The 22,908-nt window shown below is 38.0% G+C and overlaps 1 protein-coding gene across 3 annotated transcripts in view; it reads right to left on the minus strand.

Annotated features, from left to right (window-relative positions):
- PPP2R3A (protein phosphatase 2 regulatory subunit B''alpha) overlaps nt 1–22,908 on the minus strand; it is a 226,071-nt gene that overhangs the window by 17,684 nt on the left and 185,479 nt on the right. For all 3 annotated transcript variants that reach the window (XM_004712102.2, XM_045287446.1, XM_004712103.3), the window contains 3 exons: nt 12,685–12,860; nt 12,027–12,145; nt 10,522–10,628 (listed from right to left, as the gene is read on the minus strand). In XM_004712102.2, the coding sequence (XP_004712159.1) occupies nt 10,522–10,628; nt 12,027–12,145; nt 12,685–12,860 (402 nt within the window). The remainder of the gene's footprint in view (nt 1–10,521; nt 10,629–12,026; nt 12,146–12,684; nt 12,861–22,908) is intronic.

Genomic DNA, 22,908 nt, shown 5'->3' on the forward strand with positions numbered 1-22,908 from the left:
GTTAGATGGCCCCTTGTTTATCTTCCAGCCTGTAGGATCCCAGATTTTATATATGTTGACAGCTGGGCATCGTAAGCTTTCTTCACTGCACTTGCCTATGCACCCACTTTGTCTTCAGAGTTCGTGTCGGGGTAGGCTGGTGTGCTTCTTCCATGTGGGCTTTGTTGTTTCTTAGCTAGATAGACGCCTGTTTATCTTCAAGCCTTTAAGACCCCAGGCGCTATATCATTTGATAGCCGGGCACCATCAGCTTTCTTTACCACTTTTGCTTATGCCCCCACTTTGTCCTCAGCGGTTGAGTTGGGACAGGCTGGTGTGCTTTTTCCATGTGGGTTTTGTTGTCTCTCAGCTAGATGGCTGCTTGTTTATCTTCAGGATTTTAAGACTTCAGGTGCTATATTTTTTGGTAGCCAGGTACCCTCAGCTTTCTTCACCCCATTTGCTTGTTCACCCATTGTTTTCAGTGACTTCAGGTGCTATATCTTTTGGTAGCTGGGCACCATCAGCTTTCTTCACCTTATTTGCTTGTGCACCTGTTTGGTCTTCAACAATCGTGTCAGGAAGGTGAGCATCCTGGAATGCCAATTTAATAGAACCAAGTATTCTTGCATTGAGGGAGTACTTGAGTGGAGGCCCAATGTTCATATGCTATATGCTAATATTTTATAAGAAGTTTTATATCAATGCTCATGAGGGATACTGGTTTGAATTTTCATTTCTTAGAGTAATATCTTTATACAGGTTTATTCTGATTTTCAATTTCTTGAATCAGTTTTGGTATTTTGAGTTTTTCTAGGAAGGTATTTCATTTTTATTTACGGTTATAAAATTTATTGGGAATAAGCTGTTTATACTATCCCCTTATATGAGGTCTATAGTGCGGCCCTTTTCATGTCTGATTTTTGTTACCTTGATCCACCTCTTTTCTTTCTGTCTAGCCTTTTTGTTATTTCATCTGTCTGAAGAACAAACCACTAATTTCATCAGCTCTTTTTTATTGTTTTCTATTTAGTGGATTTACACTTTGACCCTTTTTGTTTCCTTCTTTCTACTTTTTTTTTTTACTATCTTCTTATAGAAGTTTATATTTGATGCTTGATCTAGGTTATAAGAATTCCTTTAAGGACTTTTTTTAAAGGACTGTTTTAATTGAATCAATTTTATTTTCATATGCTCTTATTTTCACTCATTTAAAGATATTTAAAATTTTTTTCCTTTTGGATTCTTTGAACTATGAGTTTTTAGAAGTGTGTTATTTAATCTTAAAATATTTGGGGATATTTAGATTTCTTTCTGGTGTTGATTTCTAATGTAATTCCATTATGGTCAGACAATACATTTTTATAGCTCAGGTCTTATTTTAGTGAATTTTATTAAGTCATCTTTTACTGATGTAACATGTGCGATCTCAGAGAAGTTCCATGTGTACTTTTTAAAAAGTGTATATTTTGCTTTATAGTGTTTTTCACATGTTGATTAATTCAAGGACTGTGATAGTATTCAACTTCTCTATAGTCTTAACCTTTGTAGCTGTTCTAAATTACCAACAGAGAAAGGTAAGTAAAAAATAGCTACCATATATATTTATATATCATATAAAATCATACAAACTTTAATGAAACAAAATAACAAAATATGAAGCTATGGTTTTCCAACATATCCTCCATCTAGGTCTATGCACCTTGAAAGTGGTGGTTTCATCTCTTTAAACATTCCCTGATAAATTTTATGCTCTTTCATTTACAACACATGGAAATGACAGTTTTGGCATCTTTGAGGGACTCAAATTGTATTCCTTTTAAATGTTATTTGAATTTTAGGAACAAAAATAGGTGAACAGGCAAGATGAGAGCTGTAGGCTGGGTGGGTAAGCGTTCACAACAGAATTCCCTAGGACCGCTCTTGCTACCTTTGAAGAGCAAGCAGGTGTCTGGTTCGGGTAGAAAAAGCCCTCGCACAACTTTCCTGGCCCTTTTCTCGTCAAGGCGGTTTTCCATTTTCTTAAAATCTCTTCCTAATATGTGGTCGTCCTGTATCTGGTGAAAATTTATCAATAGTACCCCTTTGAATTCCAAACACCATCTGCTATAACCTCTTGATCTGACATCTCTGCCTTGAATATAACTAGCTTAGCAGATCCTTGCAGAAGCCACTGCTTTGATTGGATCTGTGTTTTGAAGGCACCCCAATGAGACTAAGACATGTGCACTAACTACTCAGAGGGCTTGTCTGCAGCCCTCCACGAATGGCCGAGACATGTCTAAACACATTCTGTGTGAAATCAATATGTGAGCTGGAAACCTAGCAGTAATACTTATTGACTTACTCCCATATAATTGTTGAATTGCCTACCTCTGTCTTCAAGTTAACATTTTGTTTCAATTATATTTGGGTTCTGTTGTTAGGTACATACATTTAAAATTGTTATATCTGGCTATTTCATTTTAACTTGATGAAGTGGGATTTTTTCCTGTTTTTATTTCCTGGGCAAGTTTTTGCCTTTGACTTAGAATTGGGCACTATTCTAAATAACCATATTTATGAAAGAATAATATTGGTCCTTGGCCATATGATGCAACGCAATTTGCCTTTTAATTGTGGTGCAGAATTTTTGACTTTTCAAACTAACTCAAATTTAAAAGTCAGCTCCAATTAAATTTCTTCCACTAATTTCATCCTATTAAAGTCTGTTACTTGCATTCAGACATTCGTTTTTGTCCCACCTAAAGAGAGTTAACTTTTTCTGAGTAATGTGTCCTTGCCTGATATTTTTAAGATGTAATCTTATTATATGCCACATTGCCATCTGTTTTCACTATGGCATGGACACCACATTTATTTACTAGGGCTTTATGTTATATCTCTTGTATTTTCTATACCTTTGTTTCTTCACATTGCTAATTTTGGATATTTACTGCTCCAGATGTTTTAGAATTACTGTAAAATTTCACAAAATACTTTAGGGGATTATATTAACTAAATTTAGGAGAGAATCAGCATATTTATACTATTGAGTGGTTTTATCTATAGCATGGTAATGAGTATTGGTATCTTGTGGGGAAATTTGGTTTTCTTCATAATTATTTTTAAGTCACATTTTTCCCTTGGTAAAGAATCACTTTTCCTACTGGATACTAGTATTTTTAGAAAGTGAGATGAATACTTTTGTCTGATAAAGAGGTGCTTTTTTAAGTTTGTTTAATTAAAAATGTTTTCCTTCAAATTAGAAAATATATTAATTTTTATCATATGCTTTAAAAAAATCAATTAAAATCTAAAGCTTTTTTTCACCTTTATTCTATTGTCAGATTTTGTAAAGTGGAAACCATTGTTGTAGTTTTAGGATAAAAGCTACATATTTGTGATATATTCTTTAATATACTCATGAATTTCAAGTTACTCTTTTGTGGTTTAGCTTTTATACCTGTAAACTGGGGATAGTAGTATTTAATTAATAGATTACTTTGTGCCCATTCAGTGAATTAAAGTATTCAGAGCCATGCTTGGCACATTGTATACTGTTTGTGTGTGTGTATGTGTGGTGTGTGTGCATGTGTGTATGTGAATTAATAAAGTATTAATTAAATTATAAAATAAAATACACATTTTTGTTTAAATAAAAAATTTAATTTACTCTGTGAGTTATTTGGATATCTTTTTAATCCACTTTTAATAACTCAATTCATTTAATTCAGTCAATATCTTCTTTGTCCATATCTGATAAGTTTTGGTAAACACAATGTTTCTGAAAAGAATTTAATTGTAATTAAAAAAATTAATTTTGATTTCCTCTTTGGGTTGAAAGCTATTTATAAGCATTTTAATACTCAGATGTATATTTTTTGGGCCATTTTTAAAAAATCAAAGTTGCATTTCCAGTGGTAAATGTTGTCTGGATGCTAGTAATTTTTCAAAACAGTCATTTTTGTGGTGATTCCATGTGTACAAAGGGGCTTTAAAAAAGTCCACGGAAAGAGCTATGGTCTTTCAACTCCACGGACTTTTGCAGTCCCTGGTGTTTGTTGACTATCAGTCACACTTCTGAATATCTCCAACAGATCAACCTCCCAATTGTGTTTCTGTGCTTTTTTCATTTTCATTTCTCTCTCTTACTTTAGTGGACTAATATTGTTCCTTTATCTTGTCCCTTTTTTTCTGGCCATATTTTCCAATTTCCCTTGGCAAAAGATGGTTTGGATGGGCCTGTGTCTTGGTCAAGTTTAGTTCTAGGCCTGACCAATCAGAGCTTGAGCCCAAATTTTAGCCAATCAGACCAAAGTGACACAAATCCTGTGCTTTCGCACAAATCCATGAGAAAGTACTTTTCTTTCTTTGAAAGTGGTGCTATGAGCTCGGCATCTTCACACCACCAAAGCAAAGCGTGCCCAAGAGTACAAGGGACATAAAGAAAAGCCGATCTAAGAGACCGGCGTGTGGCGCTAGTGCAGCCACGTCAGTTCAGTTCACAGTGGCTCGGTGTGTGCCGCAGAGTGAAACAAGGCTCTGGCTGTTCCATCCTCACAATCGTTAGGTTTCAGACTATTCTATCCACCGTTTCAACTAATCTTGTTGAGGTCTTCCTTTTTTTTTTTTGCTGACCCTCTGTTTTACCAAACATGAAGTCCTCCAGGGACCTCCTGGAGAAGGATTTCCTGACACCAGGTCTACAGTATGTGAGACCAAGTTTTGCATCTTGTGTCTAAGGAGCATTCTGGTTGTACTTTTTCCCAGACGGATTTGTTTGTTCTTTTGACAGATCACAGTATATTCAATATGATTTATCTTGCTAACATCGTAATACAAAGATAATAATTCCTCTTTGGACTTCCCAGTTTTAGCAGGCATGTGAGGTGATTGAAAATAACATGGCTTCAGTCAGGAGCACCTTAGTCCTCAAAGTGACATTTTTGCTCTTTAACTCTTCTTTGAGATAAACAATAAAATAACTAAACCTATAGCCATAAAGTGGATTCTAACTCAGCAATCCTGCATAGGATTTTTGAGGCTGTGAATCTTTATGGGAGCAAATACCCTCATCTGTCTCTCACTGGAACAGCTAGTGGGGTGCAGTCACCATCATTGTGGTTGCCAGCCCAAAGCTAACCCACAGTGCCACCAGGGATCCTTATTTTAGGATACTGAAGTGAAGTCTGGCTTTTTATAATTTTGAGTTCTATAAAACAATAATTTCCTTTTTTGCTTATTTCTCCCCACTTGCCTTTCTTTTGCTTATGTTAATTTGAGTTTAGGTCACTTTCTACCAAGAGGATGCTGGCTAGCATTCTGTTAGACTAAGACTTCTTTATTCAATTTTTGTCCAATCAGTAATGTCTCTTTTAAAAAAAAACTGATTAAAAGGTTTTTCATTTTTTTAATAATGATCATTTTCTTCTTATTGAAGCATATCTTTAAATATTTCCTTCAAAGATGGTTGGCAGGCAGTATATTTTTGGTCTGTTTGAATGTCTGAAAATGTATTTGAAGAAGAACATAATTTTGGTTGAAAGTTATTTTCTTCACACTAGTGGGATAATACTGCATCACTTATTTTTATGTCTACTTTGTGGATAATCTCTTTTTTCTTTCTGGTGGATTGTAAGTTTTTTATCTTTTATGTTCTGAAATTCACTCTAGTTCAGAAGTGAGTAAGCTCATGGGCTGAATCTGGCTTGATGCCTGTTTTTGTGCAGTCAATGAGCTAAGAGTAGTTTTACAGTTTTAAATTTGTAAATACAAAAGAAGACTATTTCATGACATGAAAATATGTTATGAAATTCAAATCTCAGTGTTAAAAGTTATACTGGGTCCCAACAATGTTCACTCATTTACATATTGACTGATTTATTTCATGGATGGCAGAGCTGAGTTAATTGTAAAATCTCATTGTGACAGAGATCCAGAAAATCTAAAATATTTACTTGGCAAGAAAACTACTGCTGATTCTGGTATGTCTTTTTATTTGCTTGAACAATTACAGTTCTAGGAATCACCTGACTACTTTTCCCATTGTTATCTATGAGGATTTCTTAACCCAATCAATTAATTTTAGCTGTTTTCATTCTTTTTTAAAGATTATTTTATTGGGGGCTCTTACAATCCAAACATCAATTCTATCAAGCATATTTGTACATATGTTGCCATCATCATTTTCAAAACATTTGTTTTCTATTTGAACCCTTGGTATCAGCTCCTCTCTCACCCCCCTTGTGAACCCTTGATAAATTATAAGTTAGTATTATTTTTCATATCTTATACTGAGCACTGCGTCCCTTTACCCATGCTTCTACTGTTTGACCCCCTCAAGGGTGCGGTGTTGTACGTCGATGATTGTAATCACGTCCTCCTTCCTCCCCCCAGTGGTATCGCTACTCCCATTTCTGTTTCTGAGGGGTTTATCTGACCTGGATTCCGTGTGTAGCCGTGTACTTATCTGTACCAGTGTACGTGTTCCAGTCTAGCCAGAACTGAAAGGCAGGACTGGAGTCATGATAGTGGAGAGTGAGGAAGCCTCAGAGAACCAGAGGAATCTTATGTGTTTCATCAGTGCTATGCTGCACCCTGGTCGACTCATCCCTTTCTTGTGATCCTCTGTGAGGGGATGCTCTATTTTCTACAGATGGGTTTAGGTCTCTGCTTCGACCCCCATCGTTCTCAACACTAAGTTTTTTGGTTGTGTTTTGGCTCTTCTGATGTCTGTTACCTGATCCCGTCAACACCTCATGATCACACAGGCTGGTGTACTTCTTCCATGTGGGCTTTGTTGTTTCCCTGCTAGATGGCCACTTGTTTAACTTCAAGCCTTTACGACCCCAGACGCTATATCTTTTGAGAGCCAGGCATCATCAGCTTTGTTCACATTGGCTTATGCACCCATTTGTCTTCAGTGATTGTGCAGGGAGGGTGAAGATCACAGAATGGCCAGGCAGTTAGAACAAAGTGTTCTTGTGTTGAGGGAGCTTGAGGCAGAGGTCCAAAGTCCATCCACTTCCTCAATGTTTTGCCATGTACATAGGCTAATACCTATATTTTTATTAATATATTTACCTAAGTGCACACCTGTTTATGCCCCTATCTATAGCTTTGCTTCCTAGATCTTTCCTCTTTTTCCTTTTACCTTCCTCCTGCCCCTCCATCATACTTGCCCTTCTTCTGCCTCTTAGTAATTTTTCTCAGTGAGATTGCTGTTGTTCCAACATCACCAGGATCTCTATGGCCTCCTCTTGTTGCTTTTAATTCCCTAGTTTTCCCCGTCTGTGGCGTTGTTTGCACACCTATTTTCATTCTTAAACCCAATGAATTGAACTGTTCATTTCAATAATATTTTTATTTCCAAGAAACTAGCTAGTATTCCTTTAGAAATGGAATGTTTCTCCTCTCCCTTTCTAAGAAAAATATTAATCATAAAGTCTTGTTCTGACTTCTGTAGTAATGGTTTCCAAGGATGTGAGTGCTTCCATTATTGGGTAGGACCTAAGCTGCTGGTTCCCTCTGTAATCTGAATTCAAGGACTTTCCTTTTTCCAGTGGCTCACTGCAAGTCTGTCAGTGATGCTCTGATTTTTTGGTTTTTATATGGTGTGGGAAATGGAAAACAGCAATATATTTCAGTTTCTCTCTCTGAAATCAGAAGCTGGTATATATTATGCTGCCCTTTCAAAATCTACTGAATCTTTATAGTTGAATAAAATAAAATACTTTATAAGTGTCCTATAGACATAAACCACAAAGATATTTTCTCTTTTTAGGAATAGTTTACTGTATCTGTTAGGAAAAGTTTGTTTCCTCTTTTTGCAAGATTTTTAACTATAAAATTTTGGTGTTATCAGGACAGCTTTTTTTGGATCTTAATTATTTTTTAATTCAGTGCCTGTGTTTTGTTTTGTTATGGTTTTTGGTTGTGGTTGTCATTTCATAATTAAATCTTTTTTTCTTTGAATCCATAAATTTATTTCATTTACATCCATTGATTTAAAAACATATGCCTGAATCGGTCAGCTTTAATTTATACTGTATGGCCTATGTTTCTACTTTGTGTATATGTGTTTTAATTGAATAAGAATATTTAACAGTCTGGTTTTAATTTTTTTAATGTTTGTTTTAATTAATATTTTAAGTCCCAACTTGATTTATCAGCTTGAAAAGGTTTCTGCTGAAACACTTGTTAGCGAAACTTTCACATATTTTATCTTTATCCTCGTAAAATCCTAATTTTAGTTATTAATCAGTAAATTTACCGAAATTCCTATTTGGAAGCTCAAGGACAAAAAACTTTTAATCACACCTGTGAATCCATGTGTCTGTCTTCTCTTGTGATGCAGTTAGGCTAAAGGAAAACCAATGAATGATGGATAATTTTAAGATATTGACATAAAAATGACACTCAGGTTTGTGACTAAACAGATTAGAGAAATCTCTAGATTAAAGAAAGTGATCTTCCCTAGCAGTCTCAGAAAAGGTACTAAAAGACTTAGTGGTGGGGACAATTTGGGAGTCTGCATCATTTGTTGTTTTCTCAAAAACCCACCAGTGTCTTTGTAAGTAATCCTTATAACATGTGGATACACTCTGTTTTCTGTACTTCTAGGAATTTATTTTATATGTCTAGTTATGTATGTAATCAAATGACATATAGGATTATTCATTGCAAAGTTATATTTCTAATATTGAACTATGTGGAGGACTGTAATACAATGGTGTAGCTATACAGTAGAATAATATGTAATGAACAGCTGTAAAAATAAGAACATTTTAAAGATACATCTATGAAGTAATCTCCAATGTACAAGAAGGTTTAAAAGAATTTGTGGATAAATTCCATTATCTTTTAAAAAAATTTTAAAATTCTGATTATTTTTTAAAATTCCATTATCTTTTAAAGTTTTATTGTGAATTAGGTAAAGGGTTACAGAGCAGATCATCAGTTTCACATTTACTAATACATCAAATCTCCCAATGTATTGCCCTTTTCCCATCATTTTTTGCCTATTTTCCTCTTGTTGAATATTTTTTATCCTTCACCCAAGTTAAGGAGTCCTGGTGGCCGTGTTGGTCTGATAAACATAAGGTTAGTAGTTCAATACCACCAGTTGCTCCTTGGGAGGCAGATGGGGCTTTTTATTCTGGTAGAGATTTAGTCTTAGAAATCGGCAGGAGGAAGCTCTACTGTGTCCTGCAGGTGGCTATGAATCAGAATGGACCTGACAGCACGGAGCTTTCACCTAAGTTAGCACCTGTCAACTTCTAGCCTATGACTTCTCCTTCCTTCCTTCTCCTCCCATCCCTGGAAAATATCAGTCTTGTTTCTTTTAGTGTAAAACTTTACGTGATCTTTAATTATACCTTTCCATGTGTTTTTAAATGACACCCCCCACCCCCACCCCCGCCTATATTGTTAAATGTGGAAAAAATCAAGGTGCTACACAGTGAATAGTATGCTACCATTTGTATCAGGAAAAAAATGGATGTGTATGTGTACTTATATATGTATAGATAAAGGTGCTCTGTTGGGTAAGCACTGAACTGCTGCTATCCACAAGGTTGGTGGTTCAAACCCACCAGTCACTCCATGGGAGAAAGATGAGGTTGTCTGGTCCTGCCAAGATTTATGGCCTTGGAAATAGGCTTGCTATGAGTTGGCATTGACTTGGTGGTAGTGGGTTGGTGTTGTGCGTGTGTGTATGTATGTATGTAAATGAGGAGGCTTCAAAAAGTCTGGAAAAATGTAATTAAAAGTAACAATGAATTTTCCATGGACTATTGCAGCCCCCTTGTATTCACATACTTTCTTTCTCTGTATATATTTATTTATTTTTCTCTGTATATGTTTATTTAGAGTCTTAGAAAGGTACACAAGAAAACGGTTACACTGGTTGCATTTGGAAAGAATTGGGGAAAAATAAATGTTTTACCGTTTATTATTTTGTCATTGAATATTGTGGCATTGAATGTATTGCCTTATTAAAATGCATTATGTTCAGAATAAAGATGATTTGAAAGCCTTCGAGAAACCATGACTGAAGAACTAGAGGACTTGCTACATGAGTTATTAGAAGCTGGAAAGAGCCAGCGGGTGACAACGTTGCTGAAATGTTTCAAACAGTGAAATTTCCGAATACTTTCATTTCTTACTGTGGTCCCCTTGTGGGCTTGCATATGACAGATTCTAGAGCAGGTTATTCACTGCTCAGGATTCAATGCACAAAATCACAGGTGATAAATCTATGTTAGGAATCTGGCCACACCCATTACTGAAAGTAGCTTCTGTTAGCCTCCACCTGTCTCTACACGGCTTGCTGAGAACACTAAAGCTCACAACTGCTCTTGACTCCAAGAACGCAGCTGTGACAAGTCTTTCTCAGGAAATCAGTGAAAAAGGGAAATGCAGATCGCTGGGGGAAATACTCATTTCACCAAAATGCATTCGCTTATCCTTTTTATGATATTCAAAAATGGTAAAAATAGAAGGGGTTTCTTGTTGGATTTTTTAAAAAGGTGGTTTCAGTATTCTACGAGAGCCACTCACCCTTCCTGGAACTGAGACTGGGCAGATTCCTGCGCAACAAGTGTCTCGTACTCCTCCGCCGCAAACCGGTCCCAGTCCGAGGGCTCAGGCCCGTCATTCTCAACATCCTGCGCGGAAAGAAGGTGGCCATAGGAGATAAGACGTAAGACAAATAACTGGAAACAGAGCATCACAAATGTTCCAGCTTCTCTCTGGGGGGCAACGGTCTAAAAATGTTTCATCTCAACATATTAAAAGAAGTGCTAAGGTAACTGTCATGCAATGATTTTTTTCTCTTTTTTAACATTTTATTAGGGGCTCATACAACTGTTATCCCAATCCATACACACATCAATTGTGTAAAGCGCATTTGTACATCGTTTCTCAAAACATTTTCTCTCCATTTAAACCCCCGACATTAGGTCCTCATTTTTTTCCCTCCCTCCCCGCTCCCCCCTCCCGCATGAGCCCTTGATAGTTTATAAATGGGTATTTTGTCATATCTTGCCCTGTCCGACGTCTCCCTTCATCCACTTTTCGGTTGTCTGTCCCCCAGGGAGGAGGTCACACACAGTTCCATGTAATCGGTTCCCTCTTTCCTACCCATTCTCCCTTTACCCTCCCTGTGTACCCATGTACTTCCTCTGGTCTAGCCAGTCTTGCAAGATAGAATTCCAGTCATGGTAGTGGGAGCGGGGAGGAAACCTTTAGGAACTAGAGGAAAGTTGTATTTCTCATCGCAATGATTTATTACACCTCATACCCTGAACTTCAAACCCAAGGTTTAGCAGCTAGATTCCTGAGTCTTCTAATCAGAGACCTTCTCCAGCAGCCTCTTCCTGGCATTTTGCACAGCTGCTATCTGATATGACTGTGATTTGTACTTGCTGATCTGAAATGCACCACAACACCCCTTTCTCTGGCAAATTCTTGTTTTTTTAAAAGCTAGTTTAGACAGCAGCGTCACCTGTCCTGTGATCTACTCCTAGAAATGTCCCTCTTGTCCCAAGTCACTTCATTCTCTATTATAAATAATATCTGTATCGGTGCCTGGAATTTAGTGAGTACTTTCTGATTAACAATGATCTTTGATGATCAGAATATTGATAATTATTTCTTATACAGAAAAAAGTTACAAGTAAAATCATAACACAGATAAAAGTGCAGGAGTAGGAAAGGCTACACATTTTCTTGCTCATCTACATGGTCTGGACAATGTCCTGGATCAGGATTTTCAGGTAAGATACCTCCTTTCTACTTTCTAGGATGAAAGTCCACTAGCAGAGGTTTAATCTGACTGGAAACTGTGCAGATTGTTGTGTGTGTGGGGTGGTGGTGGTGGTGGTGGAGTAGTTTCTAATGGAAATACAATTCACTCAATAGAAAGTCTTTGGCAAACAAAGGTTACCTACACTTGAATATTATTTCTTTAAAGTCTGGGATTGCAGAGACCAGTTTTATATTGATATGTAGCACCCAGCCCTTGATACTGAGCTCTCAAATAGAAACTAAAACAATACTGGTACCTTTTGGACTGCAAATGGATCTCTCTGTTCATGGTCTAAGTATTTCTCCAGATTAAAGAAAGTGTCATAAAAGGTATGAGCCATTCTGCACCTCTTCAGATCCCGGAGCGTAATTTTGCCTGCACAGAAACAAAGTAGGTCAGTGTTACCAAGAGTTGTTTTGGCAAGTGCAAAAAAATTTCACTGACATTTAAGAGATCTATATGTATATGTCTATTTTATTATAATAATCCCTTTTCTTTTTCCTTACTGAGGAAAAATTCATATAACAAAGTTCACCATTCTGATAATTTTAAAGTGTATAAATTCAGTGGATTTTTTAGTATATTCACAATGTGGTTCAATCAACACGACATTTTCATCACCCCAAGAGGAGGCCCCATACTCATTAACTGGTCACTTCACATCCCCTTCTCCCCCAAGCCCCTTGCAGTCATTAACTAACCTGTATTTCTCTTTGTGGAAAAAGAAGTCCCATTTCTTAACCAAAGGATTTGGTTCTAAACTAATAGTAAAGTTGAAATTCTAATACACTTCTACACTCATAAAGTCAGTAAAGATGATGCTGGGAAGTTAAAATAGTCTAGGCTCTCTGGGATTCTGTACTCCACTCTGTAATACAGGTGAATAGTTCAAATGCCCTTTGCTACAGGCTCACCATCACTGGCTGGCTTCACCAGGTCAAGCATTTGGCAAAGCAAATCATGGAATGGCAGAGGCTCGATACCCATGGCTTCCATCCGCTCACACTGCTCCTCGTAGAAGTACTCCAGCTCATACATGGACAGGACGCCATCGCCATCCACATCCATGCAGCGGAACCAATACTCGATACTAGAAAATACGGACACTCATTAGCACAGGCCTTTGACTCATTGGGCTTACTGTTGCCTGTGTTTCTTTAAAAATAAGTGCTATGCATGTATGTGTCAGACATAATAAGACAGTTGCATGAACTAAGGTTGCTAGCCACAGTTTGACAGTTCAAGCCCATCAGCTCCTACACAGGAGAAAGCTGAGGCTCTCCGCTTGCCAATAGATTTACAGTCTCAGTAACCTTATAGAGGGTTTCTGTGAGCTAGAATGGACTTGATACCCCATTTTCCCAAAAATAAGACCTACTTACAGTTTTGCCTCTCGCTGAAATATAAGGCATCCCCCTGAAAATAAGACCTCCCTGAAAATAAGGCCCCCTGAAGCTACCATAACCCTGGACTCTGGACTGTAGCGGTGGGCGCCGCCGTGCAGCTCACTGTTGGCCGCAGCGCAGCCGGAGCAGACAGGAAGTGTGAGGTCTCTTAATAAAACAATAAACAATAAATGTGTACTGTATTCTTCATGGAAAAATAAGATATCCCCTGAAAATAAGACCTAGCGCATCTTTGGGAGCAAAAATTAATATAAGACATTGTCTTATTTTTGGGGAAACAGGGTAACAGTGGGTATGAATAGGTTTTAGCTCTTTTTGTTGTTGAGGTTTTAGCTCTTAATACTTCCATCTTAACTGTATGTCTGTCCCATCCTCTTACCATAGCGAAATTACTATTTAGAGTTTATACTTTTTATTTATCTTTTATTTACTTTCCTGTGTACTGGTCACTAATTCAAGCCCAAATTCTCTGCCAATTGTATACATTTACAATCGGGCACAACAGATATTTGATTACGTGAATCTTGACGCGGTCTTTCTTGGTTCCTTCTGACCCGCTCTAATCTGGACTGGTTCAATTTCACCCTAAGTATTCCTTTTACTTTCCCTGCCTTTCTCTCGCTCTCTCTCTTTTTTCCTTCAGTTTTATTGGCACTTTATCCACATATCACACAATCCAATTGGTCAATCATATCAAGAAGACTTCTACATTACCACAATCAATTTTAGAACATCAGCATCTTCCTTGTACTCATTGTTATTTGTTAATTATAATTGTGGCAAAAATAAACATAACAAAACATTCTCCAATTCAACAACTTGTATATGTATAATTCAGTGCCACTGATTATACTCTTTGTGTTATACAACCATTATTGATATCCTTTTCCAAATTATTCCACCATTGTTAACAAACTCAATGCCCCTAAACAATAACTCTTCCTCCTTCGCCCATGGTAACTATAATTTCCTTGATGTAATATTCACATATCATACACTTCATAGTTAAAACGCTTTTTAAAAGAGTTGTATATACATCATCACAATCATCTCTAGTGCCTCCCCCCCTAGTAACTGTTTACTCCACAATTCCCCTCACCCTTCCCACTCCTGTTCTGATAAGCCACTGTATCAGTTATTGTCTCTCTGCATGCACTCCTGTGCTTCATAAACTGATCGAACTAAGAATAAGCAAAAACACAACAAAATACAAAGAAAATCATAATATAAAGATTAAAAAAAAAGAACAACAAAGAAAGGACTACCAACAACATTAAAAAAGCCAAACAGTAAAGCTGTTTGAGTTACTCACCTGTGGCTAGAGGGGATCTGCCAGAGCCTTAATCTGGCTAGAGAGACTGCAGATGGATTTTGGGCTTCCATTTACCTCCATAGCTTTCTACAAATTGGGTGTTCACATTTTAGGCTCTGATACTTTTCACTTTGTCATATTTGGATTTTGTTATTATCTTTGGATCACACAGGCTGGTGTGCTTCTTCTATGTGGACTTAATTGACAGCTCACTTGGATGGCTGCTTGTGTGAATACAGGCCTTTAAGAACCCAGATATTATTCCAATTGATAGCTGGGCACCATCTGCTTTCTTCACCATATTTTGCTGCAGCACCCTTATCTTCAGTGATCCTTCATGATGGTATCACACAGTCATGTCATAACAATGAATTTTTCTTGGATGGAGGGTAAAATGAAGTGGGAACACAGAATCCATCTTGTCCACGGGTTATGAATGACTCTGGTTTACTTTGGTGGTTATATTATGACAAAAAGCAAAACCAAAACCAAAACCAACATACCAAACAAACCAGCACCCCGTTGCCCCCAACCCCGGGGTAAAAGGCAATTGCATTGATAACAATAACATCCAATGGCATAGAATTTCAGGTACTGTTGATACGAGGAGTTATGCACGTAGAGTGTAACTGTGAGCTGCACTCAATGGTTGTTCTTTGTACAGGTTGACTTCCTAATTGACTGAGTTGTTTACATTGAGCATGGGGCGGGGCTTGGTAAAATTCCCTGTACCATTTCTTGCAAGAGCAGATCTTTGTTTACCAGGTTATTAATATCTGTCATATTAATGCAAGGGAAGCATTGAGGTACTAAATATATGGTGGTTCTGGGTCCCCTTTCATTGGGCACTCACTAAGCCAGGGGTCGCACCCAAGGTCTGGCAACTACCATTTCCTGCAAGTAGTTTTAAAAAATATTATTATTAAGATTTAATACATGTAACATCATTTTATACAAGCAGTTTTGAGATAAGGCCCACTTTGTTCAGTTAGGCTTCCACATCGAATCCTTCTAGTGTGGCCCTTGGGGGATGATGCCATGTTTGCTGTCAGGCCAGTGTCTAAGGTCAGCATAGTGCTTAGTGCATGGAGTGCTTCACCAAGGGTTGAGTATAAACATATTTGCAGTGCGACCCAGGAGCACAGAATGAGGTTTATTCTCTCTCCCCTTAGATTCCCTACAATTGTTTAGCATCTCTTCCAGATGTGAGGTTGCTCCTCCCCATTTACCTATCATACTCACGCCTCTGAAATGTAGATACTTCCCTCCCCTGGTCTCAACTTGATTTTCTAGTACGGTTCACCTCTCATTCCTTGTTGATTTGTCACAGCCTTGTCTCAAAGTTGTATAGCCTGAAGTGGACGGTCTTCTCCTCTTTCCCCCTTCCTGAAAGAGTGACCCCAGCAAATGTGAAGTCTCCTCTTTTGAGGTGGTTTTTATGTTGTGCACATAAGGGGGCATGATGCATGGTTCACAGCTGGTAGGCAGACATTCTACCCCTTCGGGAATTGGTCTCTAAGGTTTGTTCAGTTGGCATTTCTCCTTATAGTAGACTCATACAATATTTGTCCTTTTGTAATTGACTCACTTTACTCAACATAATGGTTTCCAGGTCCTTCCATGTCATGTGGTGTTTCATGCTTTTATCACTATTTTTTGTGAGGATGCAAAGCATTCTATTGTGTGTATGTACCATGGTTTCTTTAGCCATTCTTCCACTGTGGGGCATTTGGGCTGTTCAAGTTTCTTGTTATTGTGAACTGTGCTGCTGTGAACATGGGAGAGCAAGCACGGTGTTGTGTCTCATTTCCCTTTGGGGTATATGCCTAATACTGCTGGATCATATGGGATTTCAGTTCCCAGTTAAATATTCCCATATTCGTTTGCATAGTGGTTGTATGTATTTAAAAGTCCACCCACAGTGTATATGAGTTCCATTCTTTCCACATCCTCTCCAGCATTTGTTGTCTTCTTTTTTGAATTGGGCTAGCACTATGGGTGTTATCTCATTGTAGTTTCAGTTTGCCTCTCCCTGATGGCTAGTGACCATGAGCACTTTTTTCATATGTTTGGTAACTATTTATACTTTTCTCACTGAATTGGGTCGTTTATTTTCTTACTGAGGTGTTGTACAGTTCTGTATCTTTTGATTATTAGACCCTTGTCTGATGTGTCATTGCTAAGATTTTTTTTTTTATTGGTAAGATTTTTAAACCCAATCTGTGGGCTCTCATTTTACTCCTTTGATCAAGTCTTTTGATGTGCCTAAATGACAAAATTTCAGCATGTGCTAGTCATCTATTTTGTCTTCTGCATATGGAAATCCAGTTTGTCCAACACCATTTGTTGGAAAGGCTGTCTTTGACCCATTACATGTTTTAGGTCCTTTGTTGAAGATTATTTGAGACTGGATTGGAATTGCATTGTATCTGTAGATTGTTTTAGGTAGTACTGACATTTTTACAAAATAAGTCTGCCTATCCATGAGCATGGGATAATCCTCAATTTATGTAGGTCTTTTTTGCCTTTTTAAAATTTTAGCTAATTAAATCCTTTTACTGGGGACTCTTACAACTAATAACATTCCATACATCAATTGTATCAGGCACATTTGTACATATGTTGCCATCATAATTTCTGTAGGTCTTTTTTTTTTTTTTTAAGTAATGTTCTATAGTTTTCTCTGTATAGGTCTTTGATTAGATTTACTCCTAAGTATTTCTTTGGTTAGGTTTATTCCTAAGTATTTCATCTTTTGTGTGGTCAGTGTAAATGGTATTGTTCTCTTAATGTCTTTTTTGTAGCTCTCTTCACTGGTATACAAGAATCGGATTCATTTCTGGTTGTTAATTTTGTATCCTACCTTGCCAAATCCCTTGATGTTTACAACAGGCTTTTTGTGGAAGCTTTTGAGTTCTCTCTCTATAGGATCATATCATCTGCAAATAGTGAGAGTTTCATTTCTTCTTTGTCTATTTATTCTCCTGTCTCTTTAGTTCATGTTTCCCTCATTTCTGGTATACTTCCTTGCTTAGTGAAACATGGCCTCAAGTTGCTTTCTGGAAAAGGGAACATGGCAGGTAAACTTTTTGAGGATAATGGATAATTGAAAATGACCTTTATTCCTGAGTGCTAACTTGGCTGGTATGTTGACTAGCTATAGGGTGGTAGCGCTGGTAGAGCTTTTCCCTCAGAAATGTGAGGCATTCATTCACTGTTTGCTATCTATCCACTGTTGGAATGTCTATAGCTATTTTGGTTTCTGATCCTTTCAAGATAACTTGTCCCCTCTTCCCCTATGAGTCTGGAGAAGTTTCTGAGAGTCTTCAGTGCTTTGAAATTTTATAATGAAATTCCTTGGTCTAGGTCTATTTTAATGGGCTTTCTGAGATCCCATTCAAATTAAGAAACATGTAACCTTCAGTTCTGGCAAACTGTCTTAAATGACTTTTCTTTTCCCCCTCTTTTTGGAACTCTTGTTATTCAGATATGGGTGGTTTAATATGGTAGCCATTAGATAGGTATAGTTATTGAGCATTTGGAATGTGATGAGTATCATGTGCAATACTTATTAAAGTGCAAAATACACAACTGATTTTTAAGACAGTATATAAATAAAGAATGTATCTAATCTTTTGAGTGCTCAATTTTAAAAATTACTTTTTGTGGATTAAGTGAAGTGATGGCTTACAGAGCATATCAGTTTTACATCAACAATTCATATCCACTGTGGTTCAATCCATCCATGCAATTGCCTCAATTTACCATCACTTATCTTACTTTCTCTCTGTGTTTCTCTCTTCCATTCCTCTTTATTTCCTAACTCTCTGAACTTTGTCCTTGGGTAAATGCTGGCCTTTTGAGCTTAAATGGTTGATTATTCTAAGTTGAAGGAATTTCTGTTTCAGGCCTGAAGGGTAAGAATCATAATCTTGGGAGGTTTCACCAATTCCTTCTACCTGACCAGTGAGCCGAGTCTTTTTATGACTTTGAGTTCTGTTCCATATTTTCCTCCCACTCTACCCAGGACCTTCTAAAGTGACCCTTTTTCACAGCATTAGGGTGCCATCTAGTTCTCCTGGTCTTAGAATTGTGGATGTTTGTCTGGTCCTTTGTCCATTGAACTAATTATTTGCATGTGTCTTTTGAATTCTGTCACTTTTCTTTCCTCTGGATGTCAAGAGACCAATAGTTGTACCTTAGATGGCTGCTCACCAAATTAGGATGTAGAATATTATCTTTGTGAACTATATTATTTCAATTGACCTTGGTATTCCTCCTCCTTCACCTTTGCCAGATTATGGCTCTGATATCCCAGGCTCAGTGACTTATTCCCTTAAGGTGGTTGGTCATGTCTAAGAAATTTTCCTAATTTTGTTCCCGGTCTGCTCTACCACATTCATGGATATATTTGTATATTTGCAGAAAAAGTAAAGACACATATACAAATATCCTGTCAGACATATATATTTTATGAGTATACTCCCATTTTCCCTTTCCTGCTTATTTACCCTGCATGTTTATCCTACTCAGAGATTTCCACTATTGCAGGATTATGTAAGTAACATTATTGGCCTCTGTTGCCTTTAACTCTTGCAAACATCCCAGTGTCTTCCTCCACCTCCCTCATTTTTCCTATGTGCTCTAATTGTGTATTGACTTCTCCTTCACCCAAGTTAACACTTTGCCTACCCTCTAACCCACTCGTTCCTCTGTCACCCTTGGTAACCATCAAAGAATGTTTCTTTTTGTGTGAAAACCTGTTTCAACTGTTTATAAGATGGTTTCATACAATATTTGTCCTTTTGTGCTTGACAAATTTATTGCAGCATAATATTCTCCAAGTTCATCCATGATCACCTGTATTTTTATTGACTGCATGCTGAAATGATACATTGGGTATAATAAGCTATATGGTAAAATGCAATAGTTGGACTTTCTGGGTTGCCTCTTTAATTTTTATGTCCTTTCTTGATTTTCTGTTGCTTCATCTTTGTTGTTCTTTTCTGGGAGGTTTACTCAGCTTTATCTCCTAAACATGATGTTTTATTTCTGCTCTCATAGTTTTGATTTCCCAGAGGTCTTTTTCTGTTTCCCGGAATGTTCCCATTTTAATAAGTACCATTCTGTTCATGTTCTGTGAATGTAATTTCTTCTCTTATCTCTTTGAGGATATTAATAATAGTACATTCTTCATTGTTACAGTTTTCTTCTTTCTGCAAATTTGTTTCATCCAGATTACTTCTTTTTTTTTTTAATCGTTTTATTAGGAGCTCATACGACTCTCATCACAATCCATTCATACATCAATTGTGTAAAGCACATTTGTACATTCATTGCCCTCGTCATTCTCAAAACATTTGCTCTCCACTTAAGCCCCTGGCATCAGCTCCTCATTCCCCCCTCCCCCGTACCCCCCTCCTTAAGATGACTTTTTTCCTCATTTGTCTGGTCTCTCTCTTGTGTAAGAGGATTTACTCAGGTGTCTAGTGATCCTTTGCTCTCTATCCCTATTTAAGTAGGTGGTAAACGCTGACGGGAAGTTCTGATCTAGGAATTTGTTGACTATGCTGTTTTTACTGTATAGTCTGGTTGGTTCTTTTCTTGGGAATGTCAGATGTCAAATTTTTGGATCTTCACCACTGATCAGGGCAGATTCTCCAGAGAGGGATGTTTCAGGCTCTTGCCTGCAGGTTTAGGTCAGGCTGTCAGCATTTTGCATGTCGAGTGAGGGATGAAGCCTGGGTAATTTTAGCATTCAGTGAGCATATATACAGTCCTTTAATCATTCTGTTTTCACTGTGGTAGCCACACCTGGAAAGGAGCCCAGGGGCTGGCACAGTGGGTTACTTACTGGGTCAGCATTTCGAACCCAGCAGCCGTTCTCTCAGAGGAAGATGAGGCTTCCTGCTCTGGTAAGGTCAAAGAGGCAGTACTACTTTTTTCTATAAGGGTGAGATGAATCAGAATAGACTCAGTGGCAGTGAGAGCCACTCCTACAATGGTCACTTCGAGTAGCATCTATAATCATGTCATCAATTAATCACTGGGACTTTCTATTCAGAGGTCCTACACCTCATTATTTCCAGGAATCAAGCAGCAGTGTTTTGGCCCAGATGGAGAAGATGCCCTGGAGACCAGCCGTTTCTGTAAACAGACTCTGAGTAAATGGCTTTTCCTGCTCAGCCTTTACCACATGCCCACATACAAGACACCACAACACTGAGTTTTAGGAGTTTTGCTAGGAATATTTGATTGTATCTTGGTCTTTGTTCTGCTGAATTCAGGTAGTTTGCTAAGTTTATCTGCTTTCTAGTTTCCACACTTTTGTTATTGTTATCTGTATTTCATTATTATGGGCTCATTCCTTAAAAAAAAAAAAATCCCTTTGCTGGCATTTTAATGCGCTTTCTAGAGGGATCAAAAGTACTGGGTAGTTAACTTTACCCGGAAGCCTGCACCTTTTATTATGGTCACTTTATCACAGTCACTTCAAGTAGCATCTGTAGTCATGCCATCAATTAATCACAACATACGAGGGCAACAGCCTTAACTGGTAATGGAAAACAGTATTTTTTTACTAAGAGTGACTGATTCAGGGCAAAATAAAATTTCTAGATCTTTGGTCAATTCTCATTTGTAGTCTGAAGCTATATTCAGAACAACTATACATATAATGATTATTACAAACCTCTTTTGGGAGTCTGGTGGTGTAGTAGTTACCTATTGGGCTGCGATTGGCTGTTCAAAACCACCAGCAGCTCCACGGGAGAAAGACTGGGCTTTCTATTCCTGTAAACAGCTACAGTCTCAGAAACCCACAAGGGGTCTTCTCTAAGAGTCAGTATTAACTCAATGGCAGTGAGTCTGTTGTTGTTGGGTTTTTTTTTTGGGGGGGGGGAGAGGAGATAACTAATTTGTGCCTGTAAATAATTGTTCTCAAGTAAGTCACATTAGGATCTCTGTGTTATCTTTTCTCAGAAAGATACATTTTACATTGTAAGAAGATGAATATGTGATATTTAAAAAGTTCTTTTGAGCTATTTATTTGAATATTGCACCAGCTGAATATTTAATGTTACCATCAGAGACCAGTGAGAGATGTGCATTGGATTCAATGACCAGGAGGTAGAATCGTTTGGCTGTGGTAAGGTCCTTTCATGCCACATCTACCTTGAGAGTCGTCAAAGGGGCGGAATGCCTCCCTACCTTGAAACAATTTCTGATTGTGGGAATCATCCAAGTCTATTCCCTTCTCAGCAAAAGAGGTGGCAATATCTGGTTGTTAGACATTTGTATCATTATTTGGCTAGCCCCATGGGACAAAGATGAGGCCATCTGCTCCATAAAGGCCTATAGTCATGGAAGCACAATGCCATTAAGTCAAGTCTGATTCATAGTAACCTAATGGCAGTGTGTGTGGGGGTTGCATAAAGGGTTTGGAGTAGTGAAAAAAGGGGCACTAGAATGTCCTTTGGTGTCTAAGGAGCCCTTGTGGCACTATGGAACAGCTGTTAAAAACACCAGCTGTGTGCAGAAGAAAGATGAGATTGGCTGTTTCAGTAAAGACTTAAGAGTCTCAGAACCCTATAGGGTCACTATGAGATGGAATCAACTTGATAGTAGTGGAAAAGATCTCTTGGTATCCTGGAATTCATTGTTGCTTATCTCTGCACTATTGAGTGCTGTTAATTCCAACGTAAGAGCAGAACTGCCCTGGTGGCATAGTGGTTATAATAGTGGTTCTCAACCTTCCTAATGCCTCGCCCCTCTAATACAGTTCCTCATGTTGTGGTGACCCCCAACCATAAAATTATTTTCATTGCTACTTCATAACTATCATTTTGCTGTTATGAATTGGGCGACCCCTGTGTAAAGGTTGTTCAGTCCCCAAAGGGGTTGCGACCCACAGGTTGAGAACCGCTGGGTTATAAGTTGGGCTGCAATCCTCAAGGTCTGCAGTTTGAAACCACCAGCTGCTCCTCTAGAGAAAGATGGGGCTTTCTACTCCGGTAAACAGTTACAGTCTTGGAAACTCACAGGGGCAGTTCTACCCTGTCCTTTCTGGTCACTATGAGTCAGCCCTGACTCAATGGCAGTGAGGGTTAGTGAGTGCCCCAGAGGGTTTCGTAGGCTGTAATCTTTATGGGAGCAGATGGTCAGGTCTTTTCTCCTGCAGCTACTGGTGGTTCAAACTGCCTACCTCATAGTTAGCAGCTGAACAGCCACCAGGGCTCCTTATAACCTTAAACACAAACAAACCAAATCAGTCAGTCAGAAAACAGTAACTCTTCCCACCTAATTCACAATAAAAAGTTAAAAAAGGAAAACAGCTATAGTTAACAGTTTCACTTCTCAGAATCAATCACTTTTACTGCTGCTGCTTGTCTCAGGCCAAGTCTTGTCCCTTGAGCCTCATC

This window comes from Echinops telfairi, unplaced genomic scaffold, assembly GCF_000313985.2.
Source record: "Echinops telfairi isolate 266 unplaced genomic scaffold, ASM31398v2 ScPeMD7_16;HRSCAF=60, whole genome shotgun sequence".
NCBI lineage: Eukaryota > Metazoa > Chordata > Mammalia > Afrosoricida > Tenrecidae > Echinops > Echinops telfairi.